We start from the raw sequence: 15710 nt of genomic DNA, 5'->3' as shown, positions 1-15710 counted from the left end.
TTATACCCATAATGTTATGCAACCAAAGGCACACATAAACATTTTCTTGTAGAGTTTATGAAAAGGTAATCAAAAAGTTAGAGTAACAAAAGAAACCTATTAATAATATAAACCATACTACCAAAGGCATCACACCAAAAATCACATAGGTAATCCTGAATGAGCAAGCATAGACAACTCCGTCTCAACTATTTGACGTTGCTTCATTTCAACCTTCCTATTTTATTTAAACGTATGGGAGCATGACAATCTATGAGCAATCCATAGGACTAAAGAAAAAGGGGAGAAACTTCTAATTCCCCTTCCCAATCTAACTGAAAGACTTTAATAGAGGATAAAAATTGATTCTCTACAAGTCTTTTGAAAATTTAAAGTACTTGCAATGCATCAGATTTATGTCCTACAGTATATAACCAAGTTTATCTTCGTTAATCATTCACAAATGACACAAGATGTTGAAAATCTTCACTAGAAACAACATGACTTGGTCCCCACAAGTCAAAATGCACAATTTGAAGAGGTGTCGTTGTATAAGTATATGATGTTCAAAAGCAAGTTTGTGTGATTTTCCTACTTGACAAGAATCAGAAATAGTAGTGCTATGTTTAGCAATTGTAGGAAGACCAAACTTAGGAACTAGCTTCTTAATAGTATAAAGATCAACAAGTCTAAAATGTAAATGGCATAATATGGTGATGTACACAATAAAAACCACCTTAGAACTAGTAGATAAAAAATTTGTTGGGGAGGGATGTAAAACAATGAAGAAGAAAAATAACCAAACACAAAAATTTAAGTGGAAAACCCTAGTCTGGGGAAAAACTACTGCCGTTGTTAAGAGACAACTAGAGAAAATCACTATGTGAATATTATACAAACAACTCTCTTACAAGCCACATTTCCGATACACCCACTAGATACCATGACTCACACCCAAGGTCCGATATTTCGCCGGGTTCGCTATCCAGCGAACTGGGCGATATGGCAAAATATCGCCGAGATTTCGTCCCCCAGATTTGGGGGCTATTTTTGGTCAATTTGGGCTTAAAATTGGTGTCTACCCTAATTTGATGCCAATAAACACAGTGGGATCGCTGGTTTTGCCTAAAAACTCACCCAAATTGGTGTTCTTGATCAGCACATACTTGACTGTATATGGGTAAAACTGGAATTCTATAACATTATTTTAGACAATTAAACCAACATAAATATGCACAATGACAATAGAGTGATAACATCAACTAAGTACCTGTTAATACTCAATACTAAGTACTATGCCTCGGTGGATCCGTCAGCTTTGTCTCTACAAAACACCCCGATCTGCGTGAAATCTAACTTGATCGTTGTGAATATAATGCTATACCCATCAAAATGTAGTGAAAACTAAGGTTTTATGTCAAATATCTAACAAAGATATGGAAAAAATGCCAAGAACTAGAAGAAAGAAGCTCTGGGGGAGGTCTGGAGAGGAGAGAGAAAATCACAGAAAATTAATGACATAATTCGCATAAATCATATATATTGCGATATATATCTAACTCGGCAATATATTGGCAAGATATCATCGAGAAATTGGCGATGTCTCACCAGTTCGAGTATCGTTTTCTTGGGTAGCGAAATTCGGCGATATTCCCTACCTTGCTCACACCTTACATCTCCTATCTCCCAAATAATATAAGAAAAAAATAAATTTAACTAAAGTCAAATACAGTTTTTAACATGTATTGATTTGGATTTTGGATTGATAGAACCAAAGGCTTGGACCTTCTTATATAGGTTTTCCCCTTGCCTTCTTTTCTTATCTTTCCGATGTGGGATAAAATTAACTTTCTTCATTCTTTATTTTTAATAAAATCCAATAATCTCCACTTTGATTAAAAATAAACATAGCATCAGCTCTCGCTGTTTTCACCAATAGTTATAGTTCTCCTTGTAGAAAATTATCATACTCCACCATAAAAAATATCTCCACTTAGAATATATCAATTCTAAGAATTTTCTTTTAGCACATACTAAAAAACATTGCTTAAGATTATGGTGCAATTCTCTATTTTGCTTTCCTAGAAGTTTATCAGCCCTCGACATACAGTTTTCATCACACATCTTGCATCAATGTCAAATCAATGCCCGTGTGAAAATATGCAATCTAACAACTGATTGTCTAATCCTTTTCCTTCTTTTTTTATTTTTTTCCTTGGATCATCACTCCTTAACATTCAAACAATTGAAGGGAAAAAAAGAAAAAGAAAAACTACATGATCTCTAAACTGGATAATCCTACCTTCAATTAATCCATCGAAGCTTTTCTCGTTCTCCTTGAATCGATCCTCTCATTCTTGATTTTTTTCACCCTTCGGCATTGATCTACCGAACCTTACTCTGATATCACTTGTTGAGGACGGATGCACAATCACGAAAAGAAAAAAAAACACAAGAATTTATGTGAAAAACTCTAAATTAAGAAAAAACCACGGCCTTTGTCAAAAGCCAACTGGAGAAAATCATTATGTGACAATTTGTTTCGATTATACAAATAATTCTCTTACAACCCAATAGAATCCTTTGCCTTGGTAGTAAGAGAGAGTAAACTCCATCGTCCATAGGTCTAGCCAAAAATAGGTGCCCCAAGAATTGACCCTTTATATGAAAATGTTTGGATGAAATTCAAAGAAAACAGAGTTATTAACGGTAAACTTTTTAAAAATCAAGAGGTTACATGAAGTAGTAGGAATATGAAGAACATACTTAAGTTAAAAAGAAGAACCACCAAGAAATAGTAGAATTCCTAGAGTGTTAAATTAACAAGCCTGATCCATCACCAATTTTCATAGAATTAGGTCCTTGATACTTTGAGGGAGAATGAATGGCATTGAAATTAGTAGTATCGATGACATTCAAATTAGTAATGACGTGATGAGAAACCCTAGGCAGGGAACCATGAAGTTGCACCAAAGGAGATAGACGCTCCAACAAAATTGACTTGTGGATTTTCAGAAGCATAGATAATAGAAACATCCAACATGGCTAGGCTTGTTATAGATATGAAAGAAGAAAGATCTATTTGAAGCGTGACTCCACGAAAAAAATACCTTGCCATGCTGGTGGATGAGAAGATTTGAAGCCACCAAATTTCAAATCCAATGAAAGTGTGACCTACTTAAGCAGTAATGTTTGAAAGGCCTGGAAGAGCAGATGCAAGATGAATTTCTTCAGAGAGTAAAAAACCTTGAAGATTAGACATCTTGATCGGTGTCTCACGAGTAGTAAACAATGTAACAAAAGCTTGATTCTCAGGTCCAAGTCCACCAAGAACAAAGGAGACAAGGTCTAAATTAGAAACTGGTTGGGACGCAAGAGCAAGAGCATCACTAATTTTCTTGCTTCTTGACACCATGCAGCTGCATTCTCAATTAAATTATATGAGCCTTAGAGGATGAAGTATAAGCTGCTGAGAGAGCATTCCATACCTCAAAAGAAGTCTTCCACCCGACAACTTAGAGTGAATAGACTCGATTAGGGAAGATAAAATCCAACTGAGTAAGACTTGATCTTGCTTTTGCCAAATAAAGCTAGATTTGCGACTAGTATAGCATATGAAGACTCCAAAAATTATGGAGGACAAAGATGAATTTCATTGATGAATCTCAAAACACCAAAAGCTCGAGGCAGAGGTTGAAATTGGGATTGCCAAACCAAATAGTTAGATGAAGAGAGTTTGACCGAGAGATAATGATGTGCATCAGAAAATGAGAGATAATGAGTTATTAAATACGATACTAATAATAACATTTAGAAAAAAATATAACTCCAATAATCCATCTCTTCTCAAAATTTGAATTATGTGATATAACAAATTAAAATAATTAATAACAAAACTTCTAATCTACTACTAAATTTTGATGTAAAAAATTAAGAAAGAAAGAAAAAATAATAATAAACAAGAAATGGAATCATGAGGTTGAAATGACTCAGGATCAAAATCATTAGCTGTACCAAGGATTACACGAGGGTGAATATTAAGGTTATAAGCAAGATCTGAATAACCACAAAATTATGTCAAAGTTCGAGATTAAATGCATGACCAAAATTATGATCGAAATCAAGGCCACAAAATCAAAGATGTATTGAAATAGGTCTGACAAGACAAACACTAATTTTTTTCGGTCCGTCTTAGGCCCTAACCCCCAAAGACCAAAAGTTTGAATCAAGGCCAAATTTTCACCCCTAGGCTCAACTGTGGATGTTAGCTTTTCTATCATACATGACATAAAGAAAAACCTTCCGTGCCAGAATGCAACTTGAAATTGAGAGATTTTATAAGAAGATTTTATATATGAATTTTAGATTATCTAATTTGACAAGTAGATGATTGTGCTCCCTTCACACCCCCTCAATACACTCTTACGAGGAGGTTCACTTGCGATCATGGACAAAGTGAACTACAAATAAACTCCCTCTTAGATATATGATAAGAGATGTGAGGAAAGTTAACCCTCCACCCCAATGGGTAAAAGAATCCCAACTCAGTGAATAAGCAAGCATACGGTCATACATGGAACGCTTTTGGCATGAAAAGTTCTAAGGCTGAGATTGAGTCACCAGTCGCCATCGAAATAAACAAAGCACCGATACTCCTTATTGTTACCATTTCATTCTACTCCACACGATTAGAATTTCATTTAAGGCGTTGGTTCAAAGGCAGCCCTCCACACTCCACGTACTACTAAATTAGATTTTAATAGGGTTTCATGTCCGGATCGAGAAGCTTCTTTTTCTCTCTCCTCCACTTATATAACCTTCTTTCGTCCCTGCAGCAAAACTTATTTCTCGTTGAGGGCCTGAAGGAGTTGAAGAGCGATTCGTTGTAGCTGACCGGCCAATCTTCAACTGATCGTCGCAATGGTATGTTTTTAAGATTCCAGTGCTCCTATTGATGTTCGAACGGTTACGTTAGGAGCTGTTGGCCTGTATCTGATTCTGTGTTTTTGGGGTTCGATTTTCAATCTGATATGTAATTTGGTTTACTTGTTTGCTTGGATATGTATCAGTCCTCTACATGAATTTTATGTTTTTGTTTTATCGTGATAGGTACTATTTGATTCATTTATGTTCTAGGGAATTTCTGTGTAAATGAGAAAGGATAACTGTAGTGCTGTTTTGCATGTTGGTCTATCTGCATCTCTTTTTTTCTCCTCTTTCGTGTAATTGATATCGGGAACGGTAGCTACCATTATTCTACGGTTTTGATTCTGTTTTCTACACTTACAATTTTTTTTTTTGGGGGGGGGGGGGTTAATGATAAGGGGGGTTAATTATCATTTTTTTTTTGTTCAAGGGTTAATTATCATTTACTCGTTAGGGTTGCGATTTCCTGTCTGATATGAGGTTTAATGATGCGATCCGGTTGAGTCGTTGGTGTATGTTATGAATTCATTTCCCTTTGATATGTGTCATTGTTTTATTATGATTTAGATTCTACATGATTTTATCATATCTTCCACCTGATTGTATTATTATATTAGCGGTTTTTCGGTAGACATTGTGGCAGTTGTTTTATATTGATTTACTACCTTACAAAGGATTTTGATTTTGGTTTGTGTTTCTGTTTTGGGTACAAATTTTTAGTAGAATAATTGGGGTGTGTCCTTTGATCAGCAATTTTTTAATTGCTTTGCGTTCCCCTTTTCCTGCCCCTCCCTTTCTTCAAGGTTTTAGTTAATCAATCTTGTTGAACCAGTTTGGCTGTATGCTTATCTTTGATAAAAGAGCATGAGAGCACCCTTGCGAGGTCATTTAGTAGTCTGTTTTGTGGAATCGTTGAACTTTCTTGATGAGATCTCGAGAATGGATTGTTTTCTGTAATGATATGGGTATAGTATTTGGATTTTGCTCGACGGTGCTTCTTGACTCGATGGAATTGTGTTGTTCGTAATTTTTCTGATTGGATTCACTGGATTGTTTTACTGACTGAAATTATTGCATTGTGTTGCTCCAGATGTCGTATTCAAGGCGTTCAAGGTGCTGTTCCATACCATTTCCATTATATCATAGGCATGATTATGATTTGATAATCTGTCATGGTATATACTGATCCATTTCCGTATTGTGTGAATTTTCTCTTGAATTTTCCAGGTCTTACCGCTCTCGGTCTCCATATGAGCGGGACAGTAGGTCTGTTTCAAGGTCAATGTCAAGGTCGAGGAGCAGGTCAAGGTAAAGCCTATGTTATGATAGACCTTTGTATAATCTCGATGCATGTAGTTCTACATATTGGTTGAGCGCTCTAACAAAGTGTATCATCTTTTTTCTGTTGATGAGCAGAAGCCAATCAACTGATGTGGAAAATCCTGGAAACAATCTCTATGTGACAGGTCTGTCACCTCGTATTACGAAGAAAGAGTTGGAGAAGCATTTTTCATCTGAAGGAGAGGTATCTAGAAATTTTTTTGGTGTGTAATACCTGTATTTTGTGGATGCACTTCAATTTGTTCTGTATAAGATCAAGGATTTGAGTTTGAGGATGATTGGCTGTGGTTATATAATTGTATTTGAAGCCATTTGTTTATACATCCTATTTCTCACGCTCATTTGAATTTCTCACATTGTCGATGATATATGTGGAATCTTCTTAATCTTTGTGTGGTCAGGGGTTTATGGGTTGTTTTATAATGGAGGCTTTGTATTTTGCAGGTGATTGATGTTCACCTTGTTGCTGATCCATGGACAAGGGAGTCTCGAGGCTTTGGTTTTGTAACCATGGCCACAGTTAAGGATGCAGATCGCTGTGTCAAGTATCTGAATCGTACAGTTCTTGAAGGTCGGGTCATCACGGTTGAGAAGGTAAATTAAAACAATTTTTATTTGGAATTTTTCCGGTTGTCACTTAATTGGGCCATTGGTCTCTTTTGGAGGTTAATATAATTAGATTGGAAATGTTGACAAATTTGGATGTTCCTTTGTGTTTTGAGTATGTTACCTCTGTCGCTTGAAGTGTTTTTGGCAGCAGGTTAGCTGTGTGCAGCAGCCTCTTCACCAAACTCCAAAAGCCTTACCACAACTTTAACAACCAAATCAAACTCATCAAGCAAATATCAGACTATATAATCAGAGGGTTGTATGCCCTGCATTTCTCTCTCTTGAACATTTTAGCATATTCATTTTCGTTTTATGTTCCTAGCTCTACTCTTTAGTTGGATTTCTTTGCTAAGTTCCTGTTTTTTAGTTGCTGGTTTGCTGTGAATCTTGAATTCAACTCTCTCATATGTTACTCTTTTAAAACTTCAGGCTAGGAGGAGAAGAGGTCGAACTCCGACCCCTGGAAAGTATCTTGGAGTGAGGACCATCAGAGGTACACTCGTGATCCATACACTCTGCAGTTCGCATGATATGTATTTTGGATGATAGCTTATATTGTTCTTCTAATGTTGCAGTGCGCCGAAGATCACCTAGTTACTCGCCTTATCATAGGAGCCGTTACAGTTCCCCTCGTTATTCCTCTGAGGAGAGAGGGAGGGATGAATCTTACTCTCCCTACAGCCGGCGCAGGTCATACTCTCCTGACTACCGTCGGCGCAGGTCTCCATCTAGATCACGGTCCCCCTACAGCAGATCCCCTGTCGGCAGGAGAAGCCGTGTGTACTCGCCTTATTACTCAAGGTCATACCATAGGCGCCGCTCCTACTCTCCTGATGATTATTATTACTCAAGATCGCACTCCAGGCGCCGCTCTTATTCTCCAGATGACTCAAATGACCGCTCTGTTTCGCCGTACTACAGAAAGCGGTATGACCGATCGGTGTTGAGGAGTGTGTCACCAGTGCACAGGAGGAGCTCAAGGAGAAGCTATTCCCGCAGTGCGTCACCACCACCAAGGAGGAGCTCTAGGAGAAGCTACTCGCGCAGTGTGTCACCACCACCAAGGAGGAGCTCTAGGAGAAGCTACTCCCGTAGTTTGTCCCCTGCTCCTAGGAGTTCAAGGTGGATGAGCTATTCAAGGAGCCGTTCTAGAAGCCGCAGTGTGAGCTCAGAATCACGATCGAGATCAAGATCTGTATCTGTATCTGAATCTGAATCTGAATCGAGGTCAAGGTCGCCATCACCATAGGAAAGGCGTTAAAAGGGTATTTTGAAATATCAGTCAAAGTTTTAGATTTGCTACTGGTTCTGTATTTAGCAGAGCTTTCTCAAATCTCTGCTGTCGTACTTGAATATTAGGTCGTCTGTCACATATCTTGGTTTTTGACTTGTAATATCTAGATCTGTATTCGCCTCCTAAGTTATTTTCGCATCCTCTTTGGTGGTTGCCAAGAACTTGACAGCTTGTAGTGTTTCAGTTTCAATTCCTGGTTCTCGTTCTCTTTGGGGACGGATTGTCAGTATTCTGGAATTTAAGAAATTGACGCTAGCCACTCTAAAACTAGTGTGTTGTTGTAATGTGTACCAGTGGCAGCCTCCGGGCTTCAGTTATTCAAAAACAGAAAATGAGGAGATCCGAGTTTGATATGTCTCCAGGCTGAAAGAATTCAGATGGGTTAAGGTTGATGAGAAGGTACAGAGGAAGGGTATTAGGACAATCCACCGTCTGCCCCCATTTATTTAATTAACTAAGCCCTTGGACTTTGGATGTGTAAAATTTGATAGCAATGAAGAAATTATGTCGCATATCTTTTTATTTTGCAGTTGGACAAAGAGAGTTTGGGTCGGCATGATGGACACAGAAACAAAAAATTGATTATTGATTTTTTTCCATTTTTAGTATCACATGCTGAATTTTATAGTACATAAATCTTTTGAAGATACTAGCTAGTATCAATAAATGGATTGGTGAATTAAAGCTCTCTCAAACCAGGATTAATAATGAGAAAAAAACCTAATCAATCCATCTTTGCTTCTGAACATTATATAATTTTGGTTATTCATAAATACTCGTGCATAGGCTTATCTGATAGACTAGAAGCTGAAAGGTGGAGCATGGAGTGCTATGGGAAGGAAAAATTCAAAAACTCATTGAAGGAACAGCACTCGAAGGACAACTAGTGGGAGATCAACTATAAGCAATTTGAAATACAACAGTCAGCAAAACTGAAACAAATCCAAATGCAACAGCTCTGGTGTGATGAGTACATGATGGAACAAATGTTACACGGGAATATAGATCCAAATCTAGGCAACACATAGGACAATCTTATGTGGCAACTATGGACCATGATGGATTTAACTGCAACACCTTTACTTAATGGTAGCTTTTCTTTTCACAAAATAAAAAAAAAAAAAAAAAAACAATTACTCTCTCTTCGTTGTGGTTGGAAATGAGAAGCTTTTGGAAGAGGGTTCTTTCCAATAATTAAGATGTAAAGCGTAAGAGGGAAGGGAAGCTCGGAGTCTATGACACGTGAGACGGTGAGAGGCTAATCGGTTTGGGATTATTTTTATTTTTTTAGAAAGACGATTTTTGTATATAGAGGTTGAGTAATACCCCAACCATAATATATGGTCAGGTAAAGTTGAAATTACGATTTCTTTACTTAAAAGGTCGGTCTGACCAATCGAGCAATCTTGTAATGTTAGGAAGGAAATTGAATAACTTCCTCAAACCATTGACAAAAACGCCAGGTGTTTTAAGGGAAAGCACCACATTGTGCAAGAGAAACGTCAAATGGTTTTGGAGGTAAAAAATGTTCTGCATATCGTTGGTAGACGCAGTTGCGATGTCTATAAGGATCTTACAGAGTGGAGCTTGGCTCAGTTGAAGGCGAGTCAATATGCCTTTGTTAAAGTTATCCGATCACACAATCACAATCATATGAGCCTATCAGGCTCTGCATGACTGGACTTTTTTCAGGTCCATCCATTTTCTTTGAATGAAAACACTTGTCAATCAGTTACGTCTAAAGATTGAAATTAAATTAAAATAACAAGATTTCGAGTGACTCTTCCATCTGGAAAGCAATTTGTACTGTAACTTCCAAAGTGTTGAGCAACAGCAAAGTTGATGTTGGCAATGGAACTTCAGCTTTTTTCTAGGAAGATAATTGGCTGGAGGTGGGGCAGAACTTTAAGTCAAAAGCTATATATGATATTTCCAGTGGAATGAGTAAGGAAAAAATATCATCATTTGTGGATGGAAATTGAGGTTAGGGAAAGGAAAAATTCAAAAATATATTACCTTCTGACTGTTGCATTAAAATTGAAGCATGCCCACCGCCAAGTACAGGCGGAGGAAATGATGTATGGCTATGGAATCCATCACAGAATGGATGTTTTACAATAAAACCTGCATATGAAGTGTTAGAAGATTCCAATAGTCTTGGTGTGGACACTTCTTTTGATAACAGGTATTCGGAGGCCATTTGGAAGTTAAAGGTGTCGCAAAAAATTTCTTGTTTCATGTGGGTTCTAAGTCTTAACAAGCTGTTAACTAATGATAGGAAGTGGGAAATGGGACTCATGAACCACTCATTCTATAACTTCTATCTTCATGAAGCCAAAACTAGTCTACATGTATTTAGAGATTGTCAATATGCGAGTGGAGTATGGAAATGATTAATCCCAATGAATCAACAAGGACATTTCTTCAATTGTGATCATAGCGATTGGCTTTACTTAAACATATGTGGAAATCTATCACAACAACAGAAAGGATGGTTAGCCAATTTCGCCATCACACTATATCTACCCTGGGGTTGGAGAAATCGTGATACTCATGAAGAAGACTTCACTCGACCAGGGGGAGGGGTGGAAATGATAAAAGAATACTACTCACATGTGGAGGCAGCTTGGACCAAGGAAAATAATCCACAATCATTGCACGAAGTGTTAGAAGAAAGGCAAAGTGGAAAAGACCAACGGAAGGGTGGCTAAAATGCAATGTAGATGCTGCAGCTGGTAAAGAAGATTTCAATCAAATTGGAGGGGTTTTTCGCAGCTCAGAAGGGGTGTACTTGGGAGATTTTGTGCATAGAATCCCCAAGACAAGTGTTCTCAAAACTGAGCTTCATGCTATTTGTGTAGGCATATGCTATGCCGTAGAAAGAAATATGCTACCTGTTTATGTGGAGTCTGACTCTTCACAAGCAATCGATTGTTTGAAACTGAGTGCTCAAAATCAAGGAAGGATGACAAAGATTATTGTGGCGATTCGAGAGTTGGTAGATTTGCATGGAAATATCATCATTACTCATACTAATAGAGAAACAAATATGGTTGTCGATTGGATAGCAAAGAGAACAACAACATTGGAGTCTCCTACGCATTTCTTTCAGAAACCCCCTCAAGGTATAGAGGAGTTCCTTCAGGTGGATCGTTTGACCAGCTCTCTTTAAATTGATTTGGGTTTTTTAACCACGTTTATGTATAAAAAAAAAAAAAGAATGAGATTAAATTAAAATAAAAAATTTCTTTAATTTTCTTTTATTTTTTAATACAAAGACACTTTTTATATATAGGGATAGGGAATTACATATGCCGCCGGTAAGAGTTGAACCCATGACCTCTCCAGAGAAGTCAGGTTCCTAACCATCCTACTACTCCTCCATTGGCAAATTAAGAAATTTTTGACCTGATAAAATTACGTGCATAATGTAGGTAGACTTGTAAACAGATTGGATTCGGCTTTGATACACCAATATCCAAATCCATATCCGATTAGCAAGACAGCTATCCGTATCCGAATATGAATCTAGTGAAAATTTAGAGAAGACATCCAAATTCGAATTTGGAACTTAATCAGATATCCGATAATAATCCGATCCCATAAACTATATAATTTTTATTGTCATTTTTTTTAATTTCCAATTTCCACTTTTCGATTACCAATTACCGGTTTTCGAATCCAATTATCAGCCATTTTTAAGAGAAAATAATGTTTAATACTTTACTTTAGCCGGATAATTTTCGATTTCTAATTATCCGGTTACCGACTACCTGTTCGAATCCGATTATCATCTTTTTTCAGATAAACAAATGTTGAATAATTTATTGTATCCAGACATTATCTGATCCGATAAGCAATTATCCGAATTTGAATTTAGTTGCTTACCGATGGATACAAATATTTTTTGGTAAGAAAAATTCCAAATATGGACACCCTTAAAAGAATACAAATCCAAATTCAAAAGCGAATTTCGACTATCCATTTACATGTCTAACCGGAGGTTCTATGATAGACATGCACGCATGATGTATTAATGTGAACCACTTGTTGCTTCTAGCTTCCGCAAAAAAAAAAAAAAATGATAATTACTGTTTTTTTTTGTCCCATAGTTTAATTAGTATCTTATTTCTTGTATTTTTTTAAATTATCAACTCAACCTTTAAATTTGTCCACATTTATTAATGACCCCGTCATTAAGCTTCTTTTACTTAACTGATGAGTCGATGACACATCTTTATATTTTTTTTAAATCCCAAAATTACCGTGAAGTTTTCCTATACTTATTTAACCTCTTGTCAAGTTACTTTATCATCCATAATTAACTATGGAAAAAATTAATCTTTGAACCCACTGAGAATAAGGTAAAGACGTTCATAAAACTCATAGTCAATCCTTCAGAATCATGAGCTGCAATGGATTTCTTGAATCTCACAAAGAGGGAATTCCAAGTTCTCTGCCAAAAAAACAAGATTCCAGCAAATATGAAATGCAGACATCACTGAAAACTCTTTGCCACGTTGAAGGATTGTTAGAAAACCTAGAATCAATCTTTGATGCAACCAAAAAGATTTCATAGAGCTCTCTCGTACCACCCAAAAGTATCAACTCGGCGAAGAATAATAGTTGGAATTGAAATAAAAAACAATACCAACGTTTCAGGGATTTCTGAAACAACAATTACTTAGAAGAGTCGGAGAAGAGCCCCCCAAAAAATAAAAAAAGCCTACGTGTTCTGGTTCTCATTGTGGGGAGATCTGACAGACTGTCTGAGAAACGATTACGTGAGTCGGCTCAGAAGAAGAATAGCAGCAGTAAAAATTGCAATCTTATCTGAAGAAGAGTAGGAGGATTTTGAGAAAGAGAAACCGATAGAAGCTCATGAGATCTCTTGTCAACAAAGAAAATGAAGAATGTAATCTTGAGGTTTTTGATAGTGATATGGAGAAAATATGATCAAACCGGGTTTATACTTAGTTTGATCCTCTACCCCGGTCGGGACAGAAGGAATCGACTCGCTCCCGAGCGAATTGGATCCGTAAGATGGCTTGCTGAGGAAGAAAACTAATTCAGCTACAAGCACGCCCTAATCCAACTTATGGATTAGGTTAATTACCCTAATGATGGCAGACTCAAATTGATGGCTGCTGCTTATCATTATCGAAGGGATAATCATCGCATAACCTAGAGGTTATCTCAGGAGTCCTCTACTAGTCCAAACTAGTAGAAGTCTATCGCTCAACGGATCTAACTGTTAAGATCCAACGACTACCCGAAGAAGGCTCAAGTGCATCCAACGAAGGAGATTCGAAGGTACACTCTATATAAACCTCACTGCCATACGAGGTGAGGGACTCAGACTCATATACACACTAGTAGACATAAACTATCAGAGGCTTACGATCTAGATCACCTTTCCCAGTTCTTCATTCCTTAGCTCTATGCTTCTAGCAGAGCCGTTTGTGATTAAGTTCATCAACTGACTTAGCCTTCGGAGGTGGACTCCCGACCCCAGCGGTAGGGCCACGTCTGACGCTTTCGTTTTGCAGGTCATCACGAGGAGATCTAAGGGTTGAGCAGATTTTGGATGCATCATTTGGCGCCGTCTGTGGGAAACAACTTGTAAAGCCATGGTGTCTAGATCGGCAGCAGCCGCTGCACAGCGCGATTCCGGTGTTTAAATCCCTGGAGTGAATAATCCAGACGTTCCCCAGGGAAGCCAACATCCTCTTGAAGTAGATGGTGGTCAGAGAGGACATAATCCTCCAGATACATTCCAAGATCAATTGAATCAGGTGAAGATTCAACTCTTGGAGGTGAGCCAAGCACTCCGCTTGCTCACCAGACAAGTGGGATTACCGCAAGAACCTGATCATCGCGATTCAGGGAGGCATGCATTACCATATGATCAAAGATTGGCTGAAGATCGGAATATTGGTCAGAACTTTCGTGAAGGTGACCGAGGGCCTAGGAGAATTGACGATCAACCTAGGCGGGACGATCGGTTCGACAGACTGCAGGAAAGTACAACATATTCAAATACAAGGTTGGATACGGGGGTGAGGACTCACTCACCAACTGTCAGAAGAACCGTTCGTGATGATTGAGCAATTCGCGATGAGCGGAATGTTCGTGATGGACGGGCCGTTCGTGATGATCGAATAGCTCGTGAAGATCGTGTTTTTCGAGGTCGTGATCATATTGCTGAAGATCATCCGACCCAGATTGGTCAGGAATTGGCAACATCAATCAGAAATTAGGGCAGTTGGCTAAGGGAAGGATAACTGAAGATATTTGCTTAGTCATTCGGAAGACCCCCTTTGCCGAGCCAATTGCGGGATATCAGTTTCCCCATTATTCCGTTTGCCTACCTTTTCTACATTCGATGGCTCTGGAGACCCCACGGCCCACATTGGCTATTACCAACATACCATGGCAGTTTTAGGTAATTCTGATGAAATTCTATGCAGGGTTTTTGGTTCATCTTTAACCGGAACAGCACAAAAGTGGTTTTCGAACCTCCCATCTGGAAGGATCATAAACTTTGATGAGTTGGCACGCAAATTCATAGGGTGATTCCAGAGTGGAATACAGGTCAAGAAAATGGAAGAAACCTTGTTTACTGTCAGACAAGGAAAGAGCGAATCGATCAGAGAGTTTCTGAAAGATTCAACAAAGTAACGATGGAGATAGAAAATTTGGATGAGCAAGTAGCCAAAACTGCTCTATTCACTGGACTCACTAACCGAAAACTCCTTGAATTATTATTATAGGATATGATTGCAACTTATGCTGAGTTGGTACAGAGATGCCAGAAGTAGGCCGAAGTCATGGAGATGTTAGATGCGCGCCAAGGAGACAATAAAGCCTCCACTAAGGAACAGAAGGCTACTGAGCAGAAGTAGAAGCCAAAGAAGAATGTCCGCAATCGGGTTGGAAAATCTCAGGCTTGGCACTAGAGGTCTCCCGGTAAAAGTGAGTATACTCCATTGAATGCTCCTCGGGCTGATATTCTAAATATCATCAAAAGGCGAAATATTTTGAAGTGGCCACCTAAAATTCCTTTGAAGACTGGAGAGCAGCAGGATCAAGAAAAGTATTGCCGATTCCACAAGGACTATGGTCATTATACAAATGACTGTCGTCATCTAAAAGCAGATATTGAGAGATTAATATCTCAGGGACACTTGTCCAATTTTGTTAGCAGAAGAAGGGAGGAGCCACGTGAGCCAAGCGCGGCTGCCCCTAAAAGGGATCATTCGGTTAGTTCAGAATGATCAAGGGAGGCTCTGAAGTCTAAGAAAGGCAAGGAGGTGATTGAAGCTACTCGGTCACCGATCCTTACAATTTTCGGAGGACCAGAGCCCGAATCACTTCGGAGTTTGAAGACAAAATCCAAATTAATCGGAACCTGAGAGACGCAGAAGCGGAAGAAGCCAAACGGAGAAGATTCTATCACCTTTGGCGAGGAGGATGAAAGAGGCATTTGTCTACCTCATGATGATGCCATAGTCATCAAGGTAGAGATTGCACGCTAAGAAGTGCATAGAGTTTTGGTTGA

The 15710-nt window shown here is 38.3% G+C and overlaps 1 protein-coding gene across 1 annotated transcript; it reads left to right on the top strand.

The window, feature by feature from the left end:
* Positions 1 to 4812: 4812 nt before the first annotated feature.
* Positions 4813 to 8662, top strand: LOC149023943 (uncharacterized). The gene is made up of 7 exons (XM_089144374.1): positions 4813 to 4902; positions 5996 to 6018; positions 6133 to 6213; positions 6322 to 6430; positions 6691 to 6840; positions 7285 to 7348; positions 7431 to 8662. Exons 1-7 carry the CDS (start codon positions 4900 to 4902, stop codon positions 8102 to 8104), a joined length of 1104 nt encoding a protein of 367 aa, XP_089000500.1. The 5' UTR covers positions 4813 to 4899; the 3' UTR covers positions 8105 to 8662.
* The last annotated feature ends 7048 nt before the right edge of the window (positions 8663 to 15710 follow it).

This window comes from Hakea prostrata, chromosome 2, assembly GCF_041222555.1.
Source record: "Hakea prostrata isolate BN-2017 chromosome 2, UWA_Hpros_2, whole genome shotgun sequence".
Taxonomy (NCBI): Eukaryota; Viridiplantae; Streptophyta; class Magnoliopsida; order Proteales; family Proteaceae; genus Hakea; species Hakea prostrata.
This window is presented reverse-complemented; position numbering and strand designations above follow the sequence as displayed.